Genomic DNA, 25,000 nt, shown 5'->3' on the forward strand with positions numbered 1-25,000 from the left:
TAGTATATAAACGATAGTCACATGAATATTCTTTCATTAAACCCCTGAAGAGTGAAGCGATTCACGAAACAGGCTTGTCGGGAAATGTAGTTACGTCCTTTTTTCCTCTCATAATATTTATTCTGCTCTGCTTCAACGTATTGAGCACTGTTCCACGCGAAAATCGACTTGCAGACTTCCTATATATATATATATATATATATATTTATAAGTAGAAGCTTGTAAGGAGTCCTACAAACAATACTGATCAGTCTTAAACGCGCTGCCTGGAGGATCACTGAAGGGAGCGCGGGCTCTTGAAATAACGTAAATAAAAGCAGAAATATAATGGTCAAGAGGCCAACTCCAATGTAGCTTTGTTGGTTTATTAGCTCGACGTTTTGACCTTCTCAGTCTTCCATTTAAGGTTGCTGCTCGCGGGTTGCCAGAGACCTTTGTTCATTTTGTTATTGACTTTCTCTACACTTTCAACAAAATGTCCAACGATTTGTCTCATTGTTTTGAAATTCGAAAGTTACTTTATTCTATTCATACGATAAGTAAACAATCCAATTAAAGTGACTAAATAGTACCATTTGGCTTATACTTCCTCGCAATTTCTGAACTTCTTTCGATGCTTTGTAGGATATGCAATTTTAAAGCTGGTCACTGAGTAACAAAATTAAAAAAAGATTCTTGTTTTGCCTTTGGACGACTAGTTTAAACAGCATCCTAAAAATACGTTGAAATGCTTAATATACAAAAAAAAAAACACAATTTATCATATTGAAACGTAAAGAAGAAATTTTTAAAAAATAACTAATCCCAAGACTAGCTTCTGGCCATAAAGGTAAAAATCTTTTCTTTTCCCGGAAATTAAAATAACTTCGTTAAACAATGACTTTGTAAAAATCATCGAACCGTTAATCACAATTTCTTTCTGACATAAACTAAGATAATCGAGTAATGGGACAAGTGATTACTCTCCAAGTTCGATGGAAATTCTCTATACATGCATATAGCCTCACAACACTCATGAGAAAAAGAGTGACTGAGAAAAAACCTGTAAGAAAACGCTGGAAAAGTTTTCAAGACGTTTTAACTTCGACGTAAAATGTTACGCCCAAAATCCTGTTAATAGATTACTACTTAACTTATGTTACACAAAAAAATGTTACTTTTTTGTAGCTAGTCGTTATAATTTCAAAACTTTCTCATTTAAAAAATATGATAGAATTTAGTTTGAGCAAGATATGAAAGCTCAAAATATTTAAAAGTTCTTCTTCTTTTGAGTGTTGAAAGCTACATGCTCGTAACAGCAGTTCAACTGTTTGATTCAATGAAAATCCTTAATTCCATCTTTTGAATTTGACGTTAGCCGTCTTTTGGTTGTCCCTGCTTTGCAAAGAAGACTCTTGACATAGGTGTCAGCGACATTTTACTGTTTTCTGGTCCAAATATCAACATTTGTAGGTAACTACAAACTCCCTCGGATTCCAATGCTCACTGCCTCTGCTGTTAAATAAAATAATCTGAATTTAGAAAAGATCGTTGAGTTGCCTTAACATTCTCCCTAAGACATGAAAACATACACTGCACTACAAGATTTCATATTAGATATTTCCATTTTTGCTCCCATCGTCTTTTCTTAAAAGGTTGTTGTCATCGTAGGTTTCTCCACTCAATTGTTTCGCATCTCAATTAGCTGGGGCTAAAATTCCGTGAAAAGATAAAATTTTAACCCGATTAGAAGCAAAACAATAGCAAAAGTATCACTGCTGAAGCATAAACAATAAATTATGATTTCAAGTCACTTTTTGTTTTTTTTAGTAAAAAATGGAAGCAGAATAGTTACTTGCTTCAGCGTCTAAACATCGTTGAAATCTAGGCTGACGTCGTCACCAATGAGTACAAATGGTGCCCAGTACTTCACCTCCTTGAACTTTTCAATTTCTCTCATACACTTCATGGCCTGATTGAGAGCTTCACTTGCCTTCTCTCCTTTAGCAAGCGCATCGTAGAAGAAACTCATGAACTCCAGGGTTCCCTCGTCGTCAATCGCCCACAAAGTTACCACAACAGACCTAGCACCAGCACCCAAAACTGCTCGCGCGATGCCTACCACACCCTCAGCCATAACCTCTCCACGAGCAGTGTGACAGCAACTTAATACAACAAGTCGTGCTCGCAGTCCAGATTCTAGCACATCTTTCATCGTCATGAGGTAGTCTTTCTCTTGAGGTCGTGGGTTTTCTCTTGTGGTGTTTGGTGCCAGGAAAACTTCTCCAGTTTCCATTTTACCATGCGTTGCAATGTGTATTAACGCCACCGATGACAGTCGTTTTAACACTTCATCTTTTGTTGCCATTTCTCCAGTGAGAGGGGCGATATTGAGGATACGTCCGATCATCTCCACTTCTCTCCTTGCTCCCGGAAGTTGCCCCAACCGTCTTCCCTGGTAGATGATATCTTTGAAACATGGATCGCCAACAAGCAATGCACCACTCATCACGTGAAAATCAGATGGGCAACTATTTATTTGTTGTAAAGTTGTCAGGGACGGAAGCAAACGAATTTTGAAAGAATCACTTAGATATGTTGACTTCGATTCCTGCAATGCTGCGTAAGGTACAAGGCAAAATGGCCCCTCAGGAACAAATGTAAGCTCTTTACCTTCGATCAAATCAGCAATGGGAGTAACAATGATATCATAAAGCTTCTGTAAAGCCCTAGATCTCGAGTACCACACATTAATTGGGATGGGACTCGTCACTTCTTCCCCCTTCGGCGAGTCAAGCGAAGGAGTTTGGCATGTAACAGAATCTCTTGCGCCAATCTCCTCAAGAGTGATTGTGTTCAGGTGCTCAATAAAAATTTCCAGATCACTCTCATGCTTGAAATTATTTACATTTACCTTTCTCATCTGGATATTATCGTTGCTGAGGATTACCCAGAGGTAAACGCAAGGACCACTTATAGCTATGAAGACTGTCCTCGATGGAACACAACTCAGAGAAACACACGAAGTGCTGTTCATTAAAGAATCTCCAGGCTGATATCTTGTGTCCATGAGATCTCTAAGAGACTGAGCACGTCCTTTTTCTGCGGCAAGAAGAGCCTTTACGACGTTACCTTGCTTTAGATTTGTTCGCCACAAACCTTTGTGTGCCATTTGGTGCTGATTACGATAACAAATCTTCCAATGATCGTTGTGTTCAAAACTGGCCCTGATATCATCATACACCTCTACACTCGACTGAAAGTAGACAAACGCCTTCAAAACATTTCCTAGGGACTCAAAACTACTACCAAGAGAACAGAGTGAGCATGCCTCTGCACTCTTGTCGCCTACTTCTTTGGCAATTTCTAGGTGACGTCCAAAACTTTCGATTGCTTTTTTAAAGTCTCTTTGACTGAGACAAATGCTGCCAAGAAGGCAGTAACTTGTTCCCTCTCCGGCCTTGTCTCCCACTTCTTTAGCAATTTCTAGATGACGTTGATGGTACCCGATTGCTGTTTTGAACTGTCCTAGAGTGTCATAAGCGTTGCCGAGATTGCAGTAACTTGCTCCCTCTCCGGCCTTGTCTCCCACTTCTTTAGCAATTTCTAGATGATGTTGATAGTACCCGATTGCTGTTTTGAACTGTCCTAGACCTTGATAAGCGTTGCCGAGATAGCAGTAACTTGCTCCCTCTCCGGCCTTGTCTCCCACTTCTTTAGCAATTTCTAGATCACGTTGATGGTAACCGATTGCTGTTTTGAACTGTCCTAGACCTTGATAAGCGTTGCCGAGATTGCCATAACTTGTTCCCTCTCCAGCCTTGTCTCCCACTTCTTTAGCAATTTCTAGATGACGTTCATGGTACCCGATTGCAGTTTTGAACTGTCCTAGACTGTCATAAGCGTTGCCGAGATTGCCATAACTTGTTCCCTCTCCGGCCCTGTCTCCCACTGCTTTAGCAATTTCTAGATCACGTTGATGGTACCAGATTGCAGTTTTGAACTGTCCTAGACCTTGATAAGCGTTGCCGAGATTGCCATAACTTATTCCCTCTCCGGCCTTGTCTCCCACTGCTTTAGCAATTTCTAGATGACGTTGATGGTACCCGATTGCTGTTTTAAACTGTCCTAGACCTTGATAAGCGTTGCCGAGATTGCCATAACTTTTTCCCTCTCCGGCCTTGTCTCCCACTTCTTTAGCAATTTCTAGATGACGTTGATGGTACCCGACTGCTGTTTTGAACTGTCCTAGACCTTGATAAGCGTTGCCGAGACTGGCATAACTTCTTCCCTCTCCGGCCTTGTCTCCCACTTCTTTAGCAATTTCTAGATCACGTTGATGGTACCCGATTGCAGTTTTGAACTGTCCTAGACCTTGATAAGCGTTGCCGAGATTGCCATAACTTCCTCCCTCTCCGGCCTTGTCTCCCACTACTTTAGCAATTTCTAGATGACGTTGATGGTACCCGATTGCTGTTTTGAACTGTCCTAGACCTTGAAAAGCGTTGCCGAGATTGGCATAACATCCTCCCTCTCCGGCCTTGTCTCCCACTTCTTTAGCAATTTCTAGATGATGTTGATGGTACCCGATTGCTGTTTTGAACTGTCCTAGGCCTTGATAAGCGTTGCCGAGATTGCAGTAACTTGTTCCCTCTCCGGCCTTGTCTCCTACTTCTCTAGCAATTTCTAGATGACGTTGATGGTACCCGATTGCTGTTTTGAACTGTCCTAGATGTCTATAAGTGCAGCCGAGATTGCCATAACTTGTTCCCTCTACGGCCTTGTCTCCCACCTCTTTAGCAATTTCTAGATGACGTTGATGGTACCCGATTGCTGTTTTGAACTGTCCTAGACCTTGATAAGCGTTGCCGAGATTGCCATAACCTCCTCCCTCTCCGGCCTTGTCTCCCACTTCTTTAGCAATTTCTAGATCACGTTGATGGTACCCGATTGCTGTTTTGAACTGTCCTAGACCTTGATAAGCGTTGCCGAGATTGGCATAACTTCTTCCCTCTCCGGCCTTGTCTCCCACTTCTTTAGCAGTTTCTAGATCACGTTGATGATACCCGATTGCTGTTTTGAACTGTCCTAGACCTTGATAAGCGTTGCCGAGATTGCCATAACTTCCTCCTTCTCCGGCCTTGTCTCCCACTTCTTTAGCAATTTCTAGATGACGTTGATGGTACGCAATTGCTGTTTTGAACTGTCCTAGACGTCTATAAGCGTTGCCGAGATTGGCATAACCTCCTCCCTCCCCGGCCTTGTCTCCCACTTCTTTAGCAATTTCTAGATGACGTTGATGGTAACCAATTGCTGTTTTGATTTGTCCTAGACTGTCATAAGCGTTGCCGAGATTGCAGTAACTTGTTCCCTCTCCAGCCTTGTCTCCCACTTCTTTAGCAATTTCTAGATGACGTTGATGGTAAACGATTGCTCTTTTGAACTGTCCTAAACTGTCATAAGCGTTGCCGAGATTGCCATAACTTGTTCCCTCTCCGGCCTTGTCTCCCACTGCTTTAGCAATTTCTAGATGACGTTGATGGTACCCGATTGCTGTTTTGAACTGTCCTAGACTGTCATAAGCGTTGCCGAGATTGCCATAACTTCTTCCCTCTCCGGCCTTGTCTCCCACTTCTTTAGCAATCTCTAGATCACGTTGATGGTACCCGATTGCAGTTTTGAACTGTCCTAGACGTTGATAAGCGTTGCCAAGATCGCCATAACTTGTTCCCTCTCCGGCCTTGTCTCCCACTGCTTTAGCAATTTCTAGATCACGTTGATGGTACTCGATTGCAGTTTTGAACTGTCCTAGACCTTGATAAGCGTTGCCGAGATTGCCATAACTTGTTCCCTCTCCGGCCTTGTGTCCCACTTCTTTAGCAATTTCTAGATGACGTTGATGGTACTCGATTGCTGTTTTGAACTGTCCTAGACCTTGATAAGCGTTGCCGAGATTGCCATAACTTGTTCCCTCTCCGGCCTTGTCTCCCACTTCTTTCGCAATTTCTAGATGATGTTGATGGTACCCGATTGCTGTTTTGAACTGTCCTAGACTGTCATAAGCGTTGCCGAGATTGCCATAACTTCTTCCCTCTCTGGCCTTGTCTCCCACTTCTTTAGCAATGTCTAGATCACGTTGATGGTACCCGATTGCAGTTTTGAACTGTCCTAGACGTTGATAAGCGTTGCCGAGATTGCCATAACTTCTTCCCTCTCCGGCCTTGTCTCCCACTGCTTTAGCAATTTCTAGATCACGTTGATGGTACCCGATTGCAGTTTTGAACTGTCCTAGACCTTGATAAGCGTTGCCGAGATTGCCATAACTCGTTCCCTCTCCGGCCTTGTCTCCCACTTCTTTAGCAATTTCTAGATGACGTTGATGGTACTCGATTGCTGTTTTGAACTGTCCTAGACCTTGATAAGCGTTGCCGAGATTGCCATAACTTATTCCCTCTCCGGCCTTGTCTCCCACTGCTTTAGCAATTTCTAGATGACGCTGATGGTACTCGATTGCTGTTTTGAACTGTCCTAGACCTTGATAAACGTTTCCGAGACTGGCATAACTTGTTCCCTCTCCGGCCTTGTCTCCCACTTCTTTAGCAATTTCTAGATCGCGTTGATGGTACTCGATTGCTGTTTTGAACTGTCCTAGAGTGTCATAAGCGTTGCCGAGATTGGCATAACATCCTCCCTCCCCGGCCTTGTCTCCCACTTCTTTAGCAATTTCTAGATGATGTTGATGGTACCCGATTGCTGTTTTGAACTGTCCTAGACCTTGATAAGCGTTGCCGAGATTGCCATAACTTGTTCCCTCTCCGGCCTTGTCTCCCACTTCTTTAGCAATTTCTAGATGACGTTGATGGTACCCGATTGCTGTTTTGAACTGTCCTAGACCTTGATAAGCGTTGCCGAGATTGCCATAACTTATTCCCTCTCCGGCCTTGTCTCCCACTTCTTTAGCAATTTCTAGATGACGCTGATGGTACTCGATTGCTGTTTTGAACTGTCCTAGACCTTGATAAACGTTTCCGAGACTGGCATAACTTCTTCCCTCTCCGGCCTTGTTTCCCACTTCTTTAGCAATTTCTAGATTACGTTGATGGTACCCGATTGCTGTTTTGAACTGTCCTAGAGTGTCATAAGCGTTGCCGAGATTGGCATAGCATCCTCCCTCCCCGGCCTTGTCTCCCACTTCTTTAGCAATTTCTAGATTACGTTGATGGTACCCGATTGCTGTTTTGAACTGTCCTAGACCTTGATAAGCGTTGCCGAGATTGCCATAACTTGTTCCCTCTCCGGCCTTGTCTCCCACTTCTTTAGCAATTTCTAGATGACGTTGATGGTAACCGATTGCTGTTTTGAACTGTCCTAGACGTCTATAAGCGTTGCCGAGATTGCCATAACTTCTTCCCTCTCCGGCCTTGTCTCCCACTTCTTTAGCAATTTCTAGATGACGTTGATGGTACCCGATTGCAGTTTTGAACTGTCCTAAACCTTGATAAGCGTTGCCGAGATTGCCATAACTTGTTCCCTCTCGGGCCTTGTCTCCCACTGCTTTAGCAATTTCTAGATCACGTTGATGGTACCCGATTGCTGTTTTGAACTGTCGTAGACTGTCATAAGCGTTGCCGAGATTGCCATAACTTCTTCCCTCTCTGGCCTTGTCTCCCACTTCTTTAGCAATGTCTAGATCACGTTGATGGTACCCGATTGCAGTTTTGAACTGTCCTAGACGTTGATAAGCGTTGCCGAGATTGCCATAACTTCTTCCCTCTCCGGCCTTGTCTCCCACTGCTTTAGCAATTTCTAGATCACGTTGATGGTACCCGATTGCAGTTTTGAACTGTCCTAGACCTTGATAAGCGTTGCCGAGATTGCCATAACTTGTTCCCTCTCCGGCCTTGTCTCCCACTTCTTTAGCAATTTCTAGATGACGTTGATGGTACCCGATTGCTGTTTTGAACTGTCCTAGACCTTGATAAGCGTTGCCGAGATTGCCATAACTTATTCCCTCTCCGGCCTTGTCTCCCACTTCTTTAGCAATTTCTAGATGACGCTGATGGTACTCGATTGCTGTTGTGAACTGTCCTAGACCTTGATAAACGTTTCCGAGACTGGCATAACTTGTTCCCTCTCCGGTCTTGTCTCCCACTTCTTTAGCAATTTCTAGATCGCGTTGATGGTACCTGATTGCTGTTTTGAACTGTCCTAGAGTGTCATAAGCGTTGCCGAGATTGGCATAACATCCTCCCTCCCCGGCCTTGTCTCCCACTTCTTTAGCAATTTCTAGATGATGTTGATGGTACCCGATTGCTGTTTTGAACTGTGCTAGACCTTGATAAGCGTTGCCGAGATTGCCATAACTTGTTCCCTCTCCGGCCTTGTCTCCCACCTCTTTAGCAATTTCTAGATGACGTTGATGGTACCCGATTGCTGTTTTGAACTGTCCTAGACCTTGATAAGCGTTGCCGAGATTGCCATAACTTATTCCCTCTCCGGCCTTGTCTCCCACTTCTTTAGCAATTTCTAGATGATGCTGATGGTACTCGATTGCTGTTTTGAACTGTCCTAGACCTTGATAAACGTTTGCGAGACTGGCATAACTTCTTCCCTCTCCGGCCTTGTTTCCCACTTCTTTAGCAATTTCTAGATTACGTTGATGGTACCCGATTGCTGTTTTGAACTGTCCTAGAGTGTCATAAGCGTTGCCGAGATTGGCATAACATCCTCCCTCCCCGGCCTTGTCTCCCACTTCTTTAGCAATTTCTAGATGATGTTGATGGTACCCGATTGCTGTTTTGAACTGTCCTAGACCTTGATAAGCGTTGCCGAGATTGCCATAACTTGTTCCCTCTCCGGCCTTGTCTCCCACTTCTTTAGCAATTTCTAGATGACGTTGATGGTACCCGATTGCTGTTTTGAACTGTCCTAGACCTTGATAAGCGTTGCCGAGATTGCCATAACTTCTTCCCTCTCCGGCCTTGTCTCCCACTGCTTTAGCAATTTCTAGATCACGTTGATGGTACCCGATTGCAGTTTTGAACTGTCCTAGACCTTGATAAGCGTTGCCGAGATTGCCATAACTTGTTCCCTCTCCGGCCTTGTCTCCCACTTCTTTAGCAATTTCTAGATGACGTTGATGGTACCCGATTGCTGTTTTGAACTGTCCTAGACCTTGATAAGCGTTGCCGAGATTGCCATAACTTATTCCCTCTCCGGCCTTGTCTCCCACTTCTTTAGCAATTTCTAGATGACGCTGATGGTACTCGATTGCTGTTGTGAACTGTCCTAGACCTTGATAAACGTTTCCGAGACTGGCATAACTTGTTCCCTCTCCGGTCTTGTCTCCCACTTCTTTAGCAATTTCTAGATCGCGTTGATGGTACCTGATTGCTGTTTTGAACTGTCCTAGAGTGTCATAAGCGTTGCCGAGATTGGCATAACATCCTCCCTCCCCGGCCTTGTCTCCCACTTCTTTAGCAATTTCTAGATGATGTTGATGGTACCCGATTGCTGTTTTGAACTGTGCTAGACCTTGATAAGCGTTGCCGAGATTGCCATAACTTGTTCCCTCTCCGGCCTTGTCTCCCACCTCTTTAGCAATTTCTAGATGACGTTGATGGTACCCGATTGCTGTTTTGAACTGTCCTAGACCTTGATAAGCGTTGCCGAGATTGCCATAACTTATTCCCTCTCCGGCCTTGTCTCCCACTTCTTTAGCAATTTCTAGATGACGCTGATGGTACTCGATTGCTGTTTTGAACTGTCCTAGACCTTGATAAACGTTTGCGAGACTGGCATAACTTCTTCCCTCTCCGGCCTTGTTTCCCACTTCTTTAGCAATTTCTAGATTACGTTGATGGTACCCGATTGCTGTTTTGAACTGTCCTAGAGTGTCATAAGCGTTGCCGAGATTGGCATAACATCCTCCCTCCCCGGCCTTGTCTCCCACTTCTTTAGCAATTTCTAGATGATGTTGATGGTACCCGATTGCTGTTTTGAACTGTCCTAGACCTTGATAAGCGTTGCCGAGATTGCCATAACTTGTTCCCTCTCCGGCCTTGTCTCCCACTTCTTTATCAATTTCTAGATGACGTTGATGGTACCCGATTGCTGTTTTGAACTGTCCTAGACCTTGATAAGCGTTGCCGAGATTGCCATAACTTGTTCCCTCTCCGGCCTTGTCTCCCACTGCTTTAGCAATTTCTAGATGACGTTGATGGTACCCGATTGCAGTTTTGAACTGTCCTAAACCTTGATAAGCGTTGCCGAGAGTGGCATAACCTCCTCCCTCTCCGGCCTTGTTTCCCACCTCTTTAGCAATTTCTAGATTACGTTGATGGTAACCGATTGCTGTTTTGAACTGTCCTAGACCTTGATAAGCGTTGCCGAGATTGGCATAACTTTTTCCCTCTCCGGCCTTGTCTCCCACCTCTTTAGCAATTTCTGGATGACGTTGATGGTACCCTATTGCTGTTTTGAACTGTCCCAGGCCTTGATAAGCACAGCCAAGACTGGCATATTTGTTTTCCATAACTTTTAGTCTAGCATTAGATTTTCTCAGTAATTGAATCATGCGTTTACTGTTGTTGTCAATCTTAAAACGTGTCAAGGATAGATAATTTATGAATGGATGTGCTAGAATGTGGTGGATATGTGTTATTCATTACTTTAGAATACCAGATAGAAGTTTACAAAATGTAACGCTAACTCAAACGTGGGTTTCTTTTAGAGATTTGCTTTGTTTGATTATCTTAGAGTGACCAAACCAGCTATCAGGTGCTATTATTTGTTTTGTTCTGGGTGTGAAGGTTATGCTTGTCTAGAGAGACAAATTAAGGGCCTTCAGCTCAAAATTTTTAATGACGTTTTGAAATGAAATTATTTTAAGTGAATTTTGTGCAATAATTGAAAGAACTCTCTGAGAATTCTTTAGCTCCTAATAACTGCTCAGTGCGGTATCAGTGAACATCGCTGGTATTATTTGTACTCGAATCTGATTGTAACGTTTTAATTTTCCTGGAAATATTGCTTGCGTAGCATTCGTCAAAGGATACGGCTAATCCCATATGCAACCAGCTTCTTGCATCTTTATACAAAGAAAGCTCGACATAAGCACTGGCTCCTGAAAAGAAGGCAACAATTGGTGGTGCAAGGTAGTTGTTGCCGTTAAAGTACAAACGTATACACAAATGATTTAATTTTTATTTTGCTCGAAAAAACAATTTGCGATAAAGAAGAAAATATGAACAGTGGAAGAACTTAAAATGAGATATAAGGAGCTTATGCAAAGCGGCTTCCAACGAAGGTTCAATTGAAAACTTACTGACCTTTATTAGCACTTTTCACCTATATAGCAGACAGTAACACAGCAGATACCATGGTCATCTCGAGTGTAGTCGCCTGCCGTGATACACACGGTTCCCTTTTTGACGAAATCATAGAAAGAGTTTTGATGACTTATGGCTGAGAACACACCTTTTTTGATAGCTTTGATTAAAGTGGGTTCCAACTGAACAGCAATTGTTGCATCATCGAGACACTTCTGGTAGTTTCCTATGGAATTCAGGAAATGAATTTTAGGTGGTCATTACATGCAGATGCAGAAAAGAGACCTAAAAAAGTTGCAGTGGATTAAATGGAGGTCCATCTGCGAAGATCATTTCTATAATTGATTTTTATCCGGTGTCATGAAAAACGAAATTTAATTCATTTAATATTGTGATCAGATTCCCTCACGGAAAAAAGTTACCCAATAAAATTTGCCTCGCTCCCAACGTGTGGTCTCCTATCCCAGCTAGCATCTGGGATGCACGGGTTTGGCCTCTTTGATGCAATTTCTTTGATCATTGTGCTCCACTTGCGAGAATCATGTCTTTGATTGAAGGAGATTGCGTATTCCATTATCTGACGCTCCATGACAAATTTAGAAGTTTGAAATAAAATCCTTACTCTGTGATTATCTAACGCTGCATGACAAATTTAGAAGTTTGAAATAAAATCCTTACTCAAATGGAAATGAGCTGCTGCCCTGTTGCTATAAAGCTTGGCGTTTAGCCGTTCATCTTTGCAGTTGGCTTGAAGTCCTTCAGTGTAGGAGTTTATCGCGTTATTAGCTTCTCCTTGTCTGTATTCTTTGTTTCCCATCTCTAGACATTCTTTTGCTATCCCTGAAAACAAACCGGCTCAGGGTTGGACTCTTTATTTTTATTGAAATGTTGAAATGTATCACTGAAACTAGAACGCCTCTTTATCTTTCCCTATTTTACTTAATGTTTAGTTTTTGTATTTGTTTCTGTTTTTCTTTTATCTATAGTGTTCTCGATTTAGTGTCGACATTCAATCCATGTAGCTGCATACAATTGTACACCTTGAACAGCTTCAATTGTTTTTTTCTCCCTTTTTTTATCTAATTTTGACAAAGCTTGTAATCTGAAGAGCTATACTTTTTCTGTTTCTAAAGTTATTTAGAGAAGAGTGTAAAACTTAATACAAATGTGTCAAAAACTATACTGGGGCGTCTTTCAAAAAATCTCATTTTACCTTGTTTTCTCACCTCTTAAAGGATCATCGTATACACCCAGTTCAGTGTCACATGACGTATCTTGACTTTCGTCTGTTGTTGAAATGACCAAGAAGTTATTTTAAACTTATCAGTGATCACAACCATGTGCAATTCCAACCAGTGCTCTAATATACTACACGTTAATTATAGTACAGGCACGGGGGAGAGCAGGCTACGTGACGAAGTTAAACAATAGATGCGAATAAGATTTCCTAAGCTTGCGAGTAGGCCCGAATACTGGGCTGTCAAATAATGGGCTCCAGGCTTATATTTGGGTGCTTCGGCACGAGAATTTCAAATTTTATTTTAGAAAGCAGACCAAAACTCCGTTTTATCTTCAGGAGACCTTGAAAGATATTTTGCGGTCGACAGTTTATTTAGGCTTAGAGAACAGTGACAACAGACCACAAAATACCTGTGTATGATTTTGTTTCATATAAATTAGGAAGGTCTCTTTTTCTCTCTCTCTTGAACTATATTTTTGTCGGAAACTTTAAAAGTTAATAATCTTATTCTTGTACATGAAATAAAAAAAAGGTGTCCCATCCCAACACACCGTCCAAAAAAACAAAACAAAACAAAACAAAAAGACAAAATACCTCTTGCATGCGTTGCAAGCCTATTTTTCTCACTTTTGGCCGAAAGCTCATTTTTCACCTCCAGTTCATCTCCCGTTGTTGGGAGGTTACTTTCCGCCATAGCTGGAAATAAAATAGAATCGATTGTACTGTGCTATAAAACATGGTTAAAAAACCAAAGAGGCGAGTCAAACAAAAATAGATTTTAGGAGAACGTCTTATACCTGTATATTAGATTAAAAGGAAAGAACGAGAATCTCGAGGTTTTCTTCGTCACGCTATTATTGTATCGTGATAAACAAGTTCCGCGGGACGTGTCGTGTTTGTTACTGTGCTTTTTTTTTTGTCTGTTTTCGTCATCTTTTCTGATCACCCAAGGCTCTCCGTAATCAAGATGCTTGTGTTCTAATTAAAAACCTAATTCTACGCAGTTGGCATGGATAAGCATAGAAAACAAGACTCTTGTTTTGTCCTTGTTCCTTTACTTAATCACGTGAGGGGCAGAGAACATTCGGGAAACTTACTCAAACCCGAGACCCAACCGAGGGTTTGCGTGACCGTCACGAATCCTCTAACACCCCGCAAACCTTTTACGCAGAAAAATGCGTATATATTCAGTCATCCAGAAACACCTCTCAATCACTTGAAGCGAGTGTGAGATGTTTTTTATAAAGTGCATGCGTAAAATTTCCAGCAAAGCCCCGAAAAGCCCACAAATTTTCTCCTGAAGGAATTAAGAAAGTATGAGTAGCTGCCTCTTTACCAATTATGCTGAGGAAATTTCGCCCTTTCATTTCGAATTAATTTTGATCCAAAAAGCAGTGAAAAAGAGTATATTTTTAGGGACTGGAGAAATATCATTGGTTGTACTTTTCATCAATACAGTTGCTATCAAGAAACATTGTCAACTACGAATCAAAACCAAATTGGGAACCGCGCGTTGCAGTTAGATTCCTGCATAGCTGAATCTTGTAGGCCAGTTGAGGGTCTTTTACTGCCAGAACATAGAAGCATTTGGCGGAGGAAGCAAAATAAAACTGAAAAAACCTTTGATATTTGTATAAGCATGGCTGTGAATGCTGTATAATATTGAAGGAGATATTTTGGAAATTTCTGTTAGCTGGTGAGTTGGTCTCGTCTTTCAGAAACAGATTCTGCACCATCATCAACATTCGCTGAGCACACATTTTTACCTTTCAGCTACGATATAAACAAACAAGCCCATGTGCCAATGTAGTCCGTTACTGAGCGAAAGATATATCTACTAAAACCGTACTCCAACTGAAAACCAGTTGAAATAACCTCGACTAATCACCTTGTGGATACTTAGTTCGAATATTTGAAGACAACAGTTCAGTTCCTGTCGCAAACTACATTAACAGCGGGTCAAGTTCGAATGATGTTGGCAAGCCTTCAAAGGAAAAATCAAAATAGTTAATCACGACGTTAGTTAGGTTTCGTTTTCATACGTGATCAAGATTTATCGAGTTTAGTAAAGAAGTGAATGTTCCATCCATACCTGTATCTCGGATTAATGATACGTTATTATCCCAGTTAACAAACCAAAATGGTTAATCTTGACGTTGACGAGGATTCATTTTTATAAATAATTAAGAATTCGTATTCATTGTGGTTTCTAGGGTAAAAATGTCACTTTTGTTACGTTTGTCACGTTTATCAAATATTCCTTGTTCTAAAGTGTTGGACCCGCGAGCGAGCAAGATTAGGCGAATCCTGTGCTCGCACCGGCTACCCAGGAGGGCGAAGTGCGTCGTTTCTTAAGGTGGCTCGTACCAGTTTCTTCGCGCGGGGAACAGGTCACTCTTGCATGACGCGGGCGAGAGAAACGTGCGAAAGAAGCGCGAGATCAAAAGATGAAAATTCAAAACAAAGATGGCGGCGCGTGGAATTTTCTCTACTTTTGTGAGAAGTTTACCTAAGAGTTTGTATTTGATGTGTTGAGCGGCCACTATGAATGCAGGAGATAGAAACTAAGATAACGAAGACGATTTTAGGAGAAGTAAAGGTTGCTTCACTTCACATTTAAAAGAAATATTCAACCGATATGAAATCTTGCGACGGCGAAAAAAGAAGAACTCAAGTGAAGGATAACCTACCTGAAGTGGAAGAAGACTTTGAAACTTAAAGGAAATAATATGATATAGCCAGAAGTCATGTGTAGGATTTCTAAGATGAGCTCGGGAGGCTGTCTTTGACGGCTGTTTAATGATTTTCTTAGCAGTAAACGTCTGTAAACATCAGATCGTAGGTGCTCGCGCGAGCACACGCAATTGTCAGCTGTAGCTAAAACATATCATGAGCAAATGTCGATCTTATAGAATCCAGATTTTTAAAACGCGCGTGGAAATTGCTAAACTCACGAAAGCTATTGCATGAAAACAAGTCCGGTGACCCCTTCTTTTTATTGTTCCAATATGATAATAACGTCGAAAGGAATCATCAGGAAAAAAGCTAGAAAATTCTACGGAAGGAAATTTGTGATGTGTGAAAATTGTCCTTTTTGTAGATTTTGTGAAATTCCGCTCCGTAGAATTTTTTAAAAATCTTTGTGCATTTTCCTTTTCAAGTGCCAAAAGCAATCACTCAAAAAAATCAGGAGGTCACCGGGTTAGTTTTCGAATTATTTAAGCCACAAGCTAAAAAATGCGTCTGAATAAGCCTATGAAAGCGTTGTCATGGAAACTGCTAGTGACGAAATGACACTTATTTTTGGATAACCAATGATTATGTAATTCAACCCCGTAAAAGTGTTCAACTGGCCTTGGTCAATCTTTCTGTTGTATTCTTTCAAAGTTACAAACCATCAAAAAGATGAAAACCGGTACGAGCCACCTTAATTTGATCCCTACTTAGATCACGCAAAAAAAGAAAAGACTTGCTTGCAGCGGGTTTAATACCTCATGTAATGTCTAATTACACCATATGTATTTATGTGACATGAATAAAAAGTTTTTTTGGCAGTTTTGGCTACAACTGAATCACCGATACGTCTCTGGCAAAAAGAAAGAAAATCATCCACGACGAGAGTCGCAGATTGATTTAGTAACTCCATGGGGCGTCTAACTGACATGTATATATTTTCATGCAATAAATTCTTTATTGACGAAGCTTCCGTCTCGGCTCTTCAAAATACGGTGAAGGCACTTGACCAATACACAGTCCTCTTCAACTCACCATTGGTCAGTAATGTACATAGCCGCACTTAGATACGAATTTTGATTTTCTATAGAATGTAGATCATATCTCTTACTCCTCCAAACAGAAATTTTAAACTAAGGGAGATAAATTCATATTAAAAAGCGAACACATATCTTCTTGTTTATTTTGTCGATATTGGTTGCAAATTTGAATCAAAGACAATTTTGAATGAGATTCTCAGAGCACCGAATGCAGAGATCTGCTGCATTTAAAACTTAGCTCGCCTGAAGTCCACTTTAACTTTGGACGTAGAAATACAGCAATTTCTCATTACAGGGACTATTTCCTTTAAAACATATTGAGTTCAGAAACGTCCGAAGATGTAAACAAATGCCTTGCATGAAAAGTAAAACCGTCATGTTGATAAATCTGGTTGTGGTCACGACGTCATTGACATCTTTACATGTGAAGATATAAAATGGTACCCTTACTGCATGCGATGAAGATGTCATGGTTTCGAAACAGAAAAAATGCTTTTATTTCCTCATTGACTACATTACGGTTATCATGGTTATAGATCGTGAATGTCGCGAAATCAAAACTGTACGTTGCTGCGATCAGTAAGGGTACCAATTATATCTTCACATACAACAGAAATGTAAGCATTTTCTATTTTTGCCCTCTCTTCACCCTAAGGCTTTGTTTCACACTTTGCTTCATGTTTGAGAAATATTGGCTGGTTTTGATATTGACGTGAGCTATAATTAAATGAAGCACCTATCCAGCTCTGTCACGTGTTCATCACGGACTTCTGCCGCATACTGATTACGTGCAGTTAAAGCTTTCTCCCAAGATCTGGTTGTTAATTCTCCCCTCTTGCTGCTACAAGTTTCCTTTTAAATTAGCTCTGCCTGATAAGTTTGAATATTCTCATTTCCTGTTAGCTCGATAATGTATGGATATTACTGGGGGAAGTTACATGTTAATCACTTCTGGGAGTTAAAGGATTAACGAGAAAATCAAAACGCGCTGGCTATTCAGATATGAATTAAATGAGAGAAATCCGTGATATACGTGAAATATTTTTAGATCTGACAACAGTAAACCAGGAATATCTACTGAAATTATATTTAATTAAGTTGTCAGGGGATAGAAACATAAGATTACGCGCTTCTATAAATAACATGAGCTCTAAACAGCTGTCATAAATTCCAAAATAATAATTGATTTGTACCTGTCAAACTGTCATCCTCTGAATCTCTCTATTCTCCAAAAGATGTCACTTGTTATTTCTACATGCCTGAAAGTAGCAAGAATAATAGTTTTGCTTTACAACAATTTTTTATTAGTATTCATATTTTTCTGTGCGTTGCAAAGACATTTGAAACATAATAACCTCCAGTTTACATCAAAATAATTACTCGTATTCATAGTCATTGTGGTTTCTGGGGTAAAAATTTCACTTTTGTTGGCTTTTTATCACAAAATTAATATTCCTTCTGTGTCTTTGTTGTTCTGAAGTGGTGAGACCCGTAAACGAGCAAGATTTCGCTAATCTTGTGTTGCGACCGGCTATGCTTCAAAAATGTGTTGTCTTTTGATTCCTGCTAAGATCACGCAGAAAAAAAGAAAACAATTCCTTGTAGTCATTAAACACTTCGAGCTATGTCGTAACTAGACAAATATTTTTGTCACATGAATAAAAGATTTATTTTTGGCTACAACGGAGTAACAGATACGTCTCTAGTAAAAACAAAGAAAATCACGACGAGACTCGTAGAATCAGTTTACTAATTTCATGCGGCATGTAGGTGTTTGTTTGTTTCATGCAATAAATCCTTTCTTGGCGTGGCTTTCGTCTCGGTTCTTAAAAATTTAGTGAAGACAATACACAGCCTTCTCAGAGCTCACACTTGGTCCGTAATGCGCATGAAGGTGGTATATATATATTACACAGCGCACGTGGAAATCAGTTTTTATTTACCATCGAGTGAAGAATCATGTCTCTAACTCCTTCAAGGAGAAATTTTAAACTGGGAGAGATAAAGTGGTATTAAAAAGCGAACGTATACGATCTTGTTTATTATGTAGATTTTGATTGCAAATTTGAATCAAAGGCAATTCTGAAACACATTTAAAGAGCACTGAATTTAGAGATCTGCTGCCCCGCAACCTCAGCTCGCCCGAAAACCATTTTAACTTTGGACACAAGAATGTAACAGTTTCTTATTACAAGGATTCCTCTAAAGCATATTGATTTCAGCCTTCGTTGATGTAAACAAAAGCCTTCTATGGAAAGTAAAACCGTCATGTTGATAAATCTGGTCATGGTGACGACATTGACATCTTTACATGTGAAGATATAATTGGTACCCTTACTGCGTGCGATGAAGATGTCATGGTTTCGAAACAGAAATGCTGGTATGTCATCGACAACTACATTACCGTTATTATCATTATAAATCGTGAATGTCGCGAAATCAAAACTGTTGCCGCGATCTTTAGACATAAAGCAGAATCGTAGTAATTTTGTATTTTTCCCTCTCTTTAACCTAAGGCTTTGTTTCACACTTCGCTTCATTTTCGAGAAATATTGACTGGTTCTGATGTTCAAGAGCTAAAATTAAATAAAGCTCGTAATCTAGTTCTGTCACGTGGTCATCTGCCGCATTCTGATCACGTACAGTTAAAGCTTTAACTCCTAAGATCTGATTGTTGATTCTCCCCTATTGCTGCTACATGTTTCCTTTTAAATTAGTTACGCGAATTTGGTTTTAGATCAAGATAACAAATTTCTCCTGATAAGTTTGAGTATTCTCTGTTTTCTGGATAATGTATGGATATTTCAGGGAGAATTAACATGTCAATCACTTCTGGGTGATTGAAACGCGCGCAAACTTTGTTTTCGTGATCGAAATTGCAGTTCCATTTTAAGAAAGTCATTGTGCTTTTTTGGTTGTTTTTCATTTTTTATCTTTATTATTTGTTTCCCTTTTTCTACATGACGATTGATTCATAGTGCGATTTAAATTCTGCTATTTCCCTTTCAGCGGAAAACACTCGCAATCCGTAAAATTCTTTTTCTCCTAAGAGGAGGACGTACACTGAATCGAAAAGAATGAATTCATACCGGAGGTTATATTTTACCAATATAATATCTCTGGGAGTAATTAACTCGATATGTCACTCGTTCGCTGCGCTAGCGCTCTCTCTTGAGATATAGAGATGACAACGAAAGAGTAATTCCATATGCACAAGCTACCATGTAATATTTTGTTTACTATGTGTAGCGGTGGAATCCGTAAGAGAGAATCCACAGCACACGGTTAACGGATTCTCCAGACGTTGATTTAGTCACGAGCGTGGGAAAGCTCCGCAACTCCTTGAAAACTTTTTTAAAATATACACACGTCTCTTACAACGAGTAGTCTATCTCTGTAGGGGATCCAATTACGAGACAATACAGTCGTACCCTAATTGCGTGACCTACGTGAGTAACGCACGACGCGGTACAACTCTTCTACATATGCAAGCACGATAGGCCTTTACTGATACGAAAGACGACGTTACGAAGGAAGAAAATTTGCTATTTAAACATTAACCTGAGAGAGTGGCGCGAAAGGCGAGTGACGTGTAATAGTAGTAATCAAAGTAATCAAAGTTTAATGTCTTTACGTGGGGCATGGTTATCCATATTGCCCGAGCTAGAGGCTCATGTATGAAACGCAAGACAACAACCCACCCATCCCACCCCAGGGGAGGACATTCATCACACAGTAATCTCGTGCGTGGGAAATTAACGTCTCCTACCCCTAACCCTGCAGGAGACGGGACCTCCATTTATTCGTCCCTATCCGAGAAGACTAGAATATCTAAACCATTTCTTGATGTTATAGAAAGGCAGCATATTTTTCTCAATTTATTTTTAAGACCCTAAGTGTTGGTCCGGCCGGGGCTCGAACCCTCGACCTCCCGCACATCAGTCCAGCGCTCTATCCATTGAGCTAACCGGCGAGGAGGTTTAAGTAGCTGATTGGCGATATCGATCAGTGTAGCTTACTTGAGAGATATTTTTCCATTATCTTTCTATGAAAATGCACTACGTTTATTCAAATGTTCATTTTTCGCTTTCACCGTTACAACTTCATAAATGTTCTAAAAATAATAAAGGTGTACTTTTTTCTTGACAATAACTCCCGCCAATTCGACACTAAATATATTTGAAGTCAAAAGTTGAGTACAATTCAGTGACACTATAGATCTCATTCCACTACATTCAGCTTTGGAATGATAAAATCTGTTCTCTCCGGAAATGAGAATGATGCGGATTACAATGTTAAAAATATGGGTTTGTTCGTACGTAATCGAATCCCAAGCAAGAGTAGACGGACATCCACCTTACCCCTCCACCTTGCCTCTCGCGTGGATAAAGAATTTGGTGTTACATAATACTTCCCTTAAGAGTTTACTTTCTAGGTTTTCAACGATCACAACTTTTTTTGGCTGACTCAGCTGCATTAATGTCTACTCTGTGAGAGCAATGTACGCACGTTCATCAACGGAGGGAGAGGTAAAGCTACGAAAACATTCAGTATCCACAATATAGTGGCCTTTTTGTATATTTTTTGAACAATTTTCCGATGTTTGATTATAATATGACACATATTATCTCACAGTCTTCCTTACCCATTAAGTACCGTAATTAAACTCCAATAAAGCTTTTTTCCAAGAAGGATTCTTGACTTCTCGTCGTAACTAATGGAAAAAGAGATGAAAATCGTTCCCGCTGAAGTTATTCAAGTGTTTGTTATCTGTGCATGTGCGTAGAAACCCTCGGTGTATTTTACAGGATTTTTTAGATATAAATTGAAATCTGAGTCCCTCTCTCGTTGATCCCCCAGTTTTTTTGCTGCGGTTGGGATCCAGTGAAGGAGGCCATATATTATGGTTCATATAAGACAAGCGGTGCGCATAATACTGGAATCATTAATGTTGTAACTTTATAGATCCTCATGGCCAGAAAAAACGGTTAATTCAAGGTCTGTTATTATGTCGGAATCGAGAAATAATTCTGTCGTTTTAATTAAATAATATGAGAGATGGGCAAGGTTTTTAATTTTTTTTTTTTTGTGACTATGGAACTCGAAATTTATCTTCTTCCGTTATGTATGATATTACTTATAACTTATAAGATCTTAAATGAGCAATCTACTAGTTATTTAGAACCTATTATACAAGAATACCACCCATCAAGAACACTGAGATCATCAACTTGCTTACAGTTATACATCCCACCTATTAAATCCAATTCCTATGGTGGACGCGCTTTTTCAGTATCTGCACCGAAACTATGGAACTCAATTCCCGAATATATTAAAAGAGCGGAAACAGTAGAAACATTCAAACCTAGGCTTGAGACATTTTTGTTTAAAAAAATTACTGTTAATTAATTACTTATGCTTAGGTCTTAATAATCTGTTGTTAGGCGCATTGAGATTAGAAATGCACCCTATAAGCATCTATTTATTATTATTATTATGTTCAGGCATGACATTTTCAACATTGATGACTTTTGATCAGCAGTAGGCAGGATGATGTCTTATATATTATTTTGTACCCAGTTTATGTTTTGGCTTAATAACGAGAAATCTATAGCTACATGCGGAAAACTTCAGATCGTCTATTCCGAAAACCTGAGACTTGATTTTTCGAGAGGAAAGACAATGTTTTTCTTTCGCCCGCGTTTGTCACGAGTAATTAAGATCGATATTTTTCTCATTCGTTCGTCTTGTGATCCAAATCATTTATATTTGTAAATCTGATCAATAACCTCTTATCTCATTCACTGACTTATTTACTTCTCACCTTAACTCCAGTGATATGGGGATTTGTCTTAAAAGTGTGTAACAAAACCACGTACTTACTCACACCAGCAGTATCGAGGAAGCTGAATATGAGCTTATCGAACTCGAAACAGAAAATCTTGTATCATTTGTTTATTTCGTGATACATGATTCTATTTTGTGGCTATCCTGTTTCACTATTTATACGCCAAGTTGGAACTGGGCGACGCAAAATCTTTAAGGTTTTCATTTTCATAAATCCGGGGTATAGCACATAGCTGCAATCATTATTATTCATTTTATTCGGTGAGGTGGTCGTGAAACTGCCGCTCGGATGTACTGATGTGGTTACGACTCAAACAAGCTTAGCGTTAAAGTCCAGTTGAGCTTAGAAGTGCACTGGCGCAAAAACATGTTGAATTATATGGAGCATTGCTTGGAAATGACGAATATGAAAGCTTGAGACTCTTCTTTACAGTTATCATCAGCATTATCATCGTCATCATTATCATCATCACTATTATCATTATCACCATTATCGTCATCATCATTATTTCTTATGACACAAAAATGAACTATTCATTTATGATTTCTGCTGAACATAGTAATGACATCCAAAAAAAATTTCCACCTCCACGAGTATTTTTTGTTACAATCCACCATATATTTTATGTCTCACGCGATTGGTCTAAATGTAGAACGTGACCAAATATCCTCCAGTTTAAACTGGGGAATCTCCGAGGATATGATCTAAGTGATATTTCTTCAAAGGGAAATTTTAAACTAAGGGAGATAAATTCGTATTAAAAAGCAAACGTATATCATCTTGTTTATTATGTAGATATTGATTGCAAATTTGAATCAAAAGCAATTTTGAAACACCCAAGAGCACTGACTGCAGAGATCTGCACCATCGAAACTTAGCCCGGCCGAAAACCGCTTTAACTTTTGACATAAAAATGCAACAATTCTCATTACAAGGACCATTTTCCCTACAACTCATCGAGTTCAGTCTTAGAAACGTCCGTAGATGTAAACAAAAATCTAGCATGGAAAGTAAAACGGTCATGTTGATAAATCTGGTTTTGGTGACGACATTGATACCTTTACATTTGAAGATATAAATGGTACGCTTACTGCTTGGGGATGGAGATGTCATTGTTTCGAAACAGAAAAAAATGCTGGTATGTCATCAACAACTACATTACCGTTATTATTTATAGATCGTGAATGTTGCGAAATCAAAAATGTTGCTGCGATCTTTAGACATGGAGCACGTACGCAAGAATTTTGTATTTTCTTTTTCCTATTTCTTTTTTAACCTCAGGCTTTGATTCATACTCCGCTTCCTTTTGGCTGCCTTTGATGTCGACACGAGCGAAAAATTAAATAAAGCGCGCTTCATTTCGAAAAATTGGCTGGTTTTGATGTTGACAAGAGCTAAAATTAAATAAAGCTCGTAATCTAGCTCTGTCACGCGCTCATTATGTACAGTTAAAGCTTTAACTCCCAAAATTTGATTGTTAATTCTTCCCTCTTGCTGCTGCATGTTCCCTTTCAAATTAGTTACACCAATTTGGTTTACGATCACGATAACAAGTCCTACCTGATAAGTTTGAGTATTCTCCTTACCTGTTTGCTGGACCATGTACAGATATTACAGGGAGAAGTTACATGTTAATCACTTCTGGGAGTTAATGGGGCGGGTAAGGAAACTAAAACGCGCGCCGATTATGCAGAGGTGAATCAAATGAGAAAAACCAATAAAAATTTATTGTACGCAAAACATTTTCAGATCTGACAATAATAAACCAGGAAAATCTACTGAATTTATACTTAATTTAGTTGTCAGGGGGTAGAAACATTGGATTACGCACTTCTATAACTTGAGCTCTAAACAGCTGTCGGTGGGGGGGGGGAGGGTGGAAGGAGCACTCTAGAGAAGATATCTTGAGTTGTTGCTCAAATTTGTCCTCTCATATCGTATCAGGCTACAAAACATGAGATAATAATCCTTTTCTTGCGTGTTTGTTGCTGAACGCAGTTTATTAAGCATCATACTAAGAATACACTTATTCTTTGTCTAGGGGTGGGGTGAGAATTCCTCGTATTAATAACTTCTTTATTTATGAACATTTCTTCGAAGAAGATCTTAACGCGATGAAAAGTTCTTGCAATACCTATTATACGAGCTTGAGAATGAGCTAGAGGACATCTTCCTGTTTCATCTTCGTGTTTCAATAACACCATCCCACAGCAGCTGTGCGAGAAGATAAACCCAGAAGAACTGAGGGCAAACCACCTGGAAATGATGAAGGGTGCTTCGAGTTGACCTTAATGACAATGTTGTCAACCAACTAGAGGCGCCCTTCATCATTGCCGTTTCCACTCAGTTGAAAATGTGGTATCCGTTGCGGTTTTCGGTTTTTCGTATTTGTGTTCCTGCTTCTCTTCTGTGCTCTACTCGTCACCACTGTACAGTTTTGCATGCAGTTTTCGATTCTGAACGAGTTTCTCAGCAGTTTTGGATGATTTTTTTCTATGGTTTTGCGTCTTCTAATAGATCCCAATGTCCCCCTCAAAAAGTTAAAGGTATAAAAATAGGTGTATTGATGCTTTAATGCTTTAATAGGTTTACTCCTAAAACAGTTAAAACTATACTAGGAGTTTTTACAGTATATAACTTATATCTATATTTAAAAGTATTAAAATAGTGATGACAATAACATAAATTATAACACTGATTATAAAACAATAATATTTCTAAAATAAATAATTAAAATTAATATACACCGCATAAATAAAAGCTCTACTGTCTTTAAATATATAAGGACACATTGGCCTTAAAATCATCTAGAGAGTTAGGGATTTGAGGT

The 25,000-nt window shown here is 39.9% G+C and overlaps 2 protein-coding genes across 2 annotated transcripts; both read right to left on the reverse strand.

Annotated features, from left to right (window-relative positions):
- Positions 1–821: 821 nt before the first annotated feature.
- On the reverse strand, positions 822–10,570 carry LOC148727106 (uncharacterized). Its single transcript, XM_088728089.1, has 2 exons — positions 1,835–10,570; positions 822–1,494 (listed from the first exon to the last, which is right to left on the reverse strand). The coding sequence occupies exon 1, from the start codon at positions 10,553–10,555 to the stop codon at positions 1,847–1,849; it is 8,709 nt and encodes a 2,902-aa protein (XP_088584215.1). The 5' UTR covers positions 10,556–10,570; the 3' UTR covers positions 822–1,494; positions 1,835–1,846.
- A 707-nt stretch (positions 10,571–11,277) lies between these two features.
- On the reverse strand, positions 11,278–13,336 carry LOC148727107 (uncharacterized). The gene is made up of 4 exons (XM_088728090.1): positions 13,144–13,336; positions 12,536–12,595; positions 11,988–12,149; positions 11,278–11,535 (listed from the first exon to the last, which is right to left on the reverse strand). The coding sequence occupies exons 1-4, from the start codon at positions 13,241–13,243 to the stop codon at positions 11,315–11,317; spliced, it is 543 nt and encodes a 180-aa protein (XP_088584216.1). The 5' UTR covers positions 13,244–13,336; the 3' UTR covers positions 11,278–11,314.
- Positions 13,337–25,000: the final 11,664 nt, after the last annotated feature.

The sequence above is a fragment of the Stylophora pistillata genome, chromosome 7 (genome assembly GCF_964205215.1).
Source record: "Stylophora pistillata chromosome 7, jaStyPist1.2, whole genome shotgun sequence".
NCBI classification, from domain to species: domain Eukaryota; kingdom Metazoa; phylum Cnidaria; class Anthozoa; order Scleractinia; family Pocilloporidae; genus Stylophora; species Stylophora pistillata.

What these genes read in the sequence shown, in the direction of transcription:
- LOC148727106 (XM_088728089.1), bottom strand. Translation starts at nt 10,555, where the DNA reads ATGATTCAATTACTGAGAAAATCTAATGCTAGACTAAAAGTTATGGAA.
- LOC148727107 (XM_088728090.1), bottom strand. Translation starts at nt 13,243, where the DNA reads ATGGCGGAAAGTAACCTCCCAACAACGGGAGATGAACTGGAGGTGAAA. An exon ending in ATACGATGATCCTTTAAGAG is followed by an intron (nt 12,150 to 12,535) that starts GTGAGAAAACAA and finishes GTTTGTTTTCAG; the next exon opens with GGATAGCAAAAGAATGTCTA. An exon ending in AGCAGCTCATTTCCATTTGA is followed by an intron (nt 11,536 to 11,987) that starts GTAAGGATTTTA and finishes TGAATTCCATAG; the next exon opens with GAAACTACCAGAAGTGTCTC.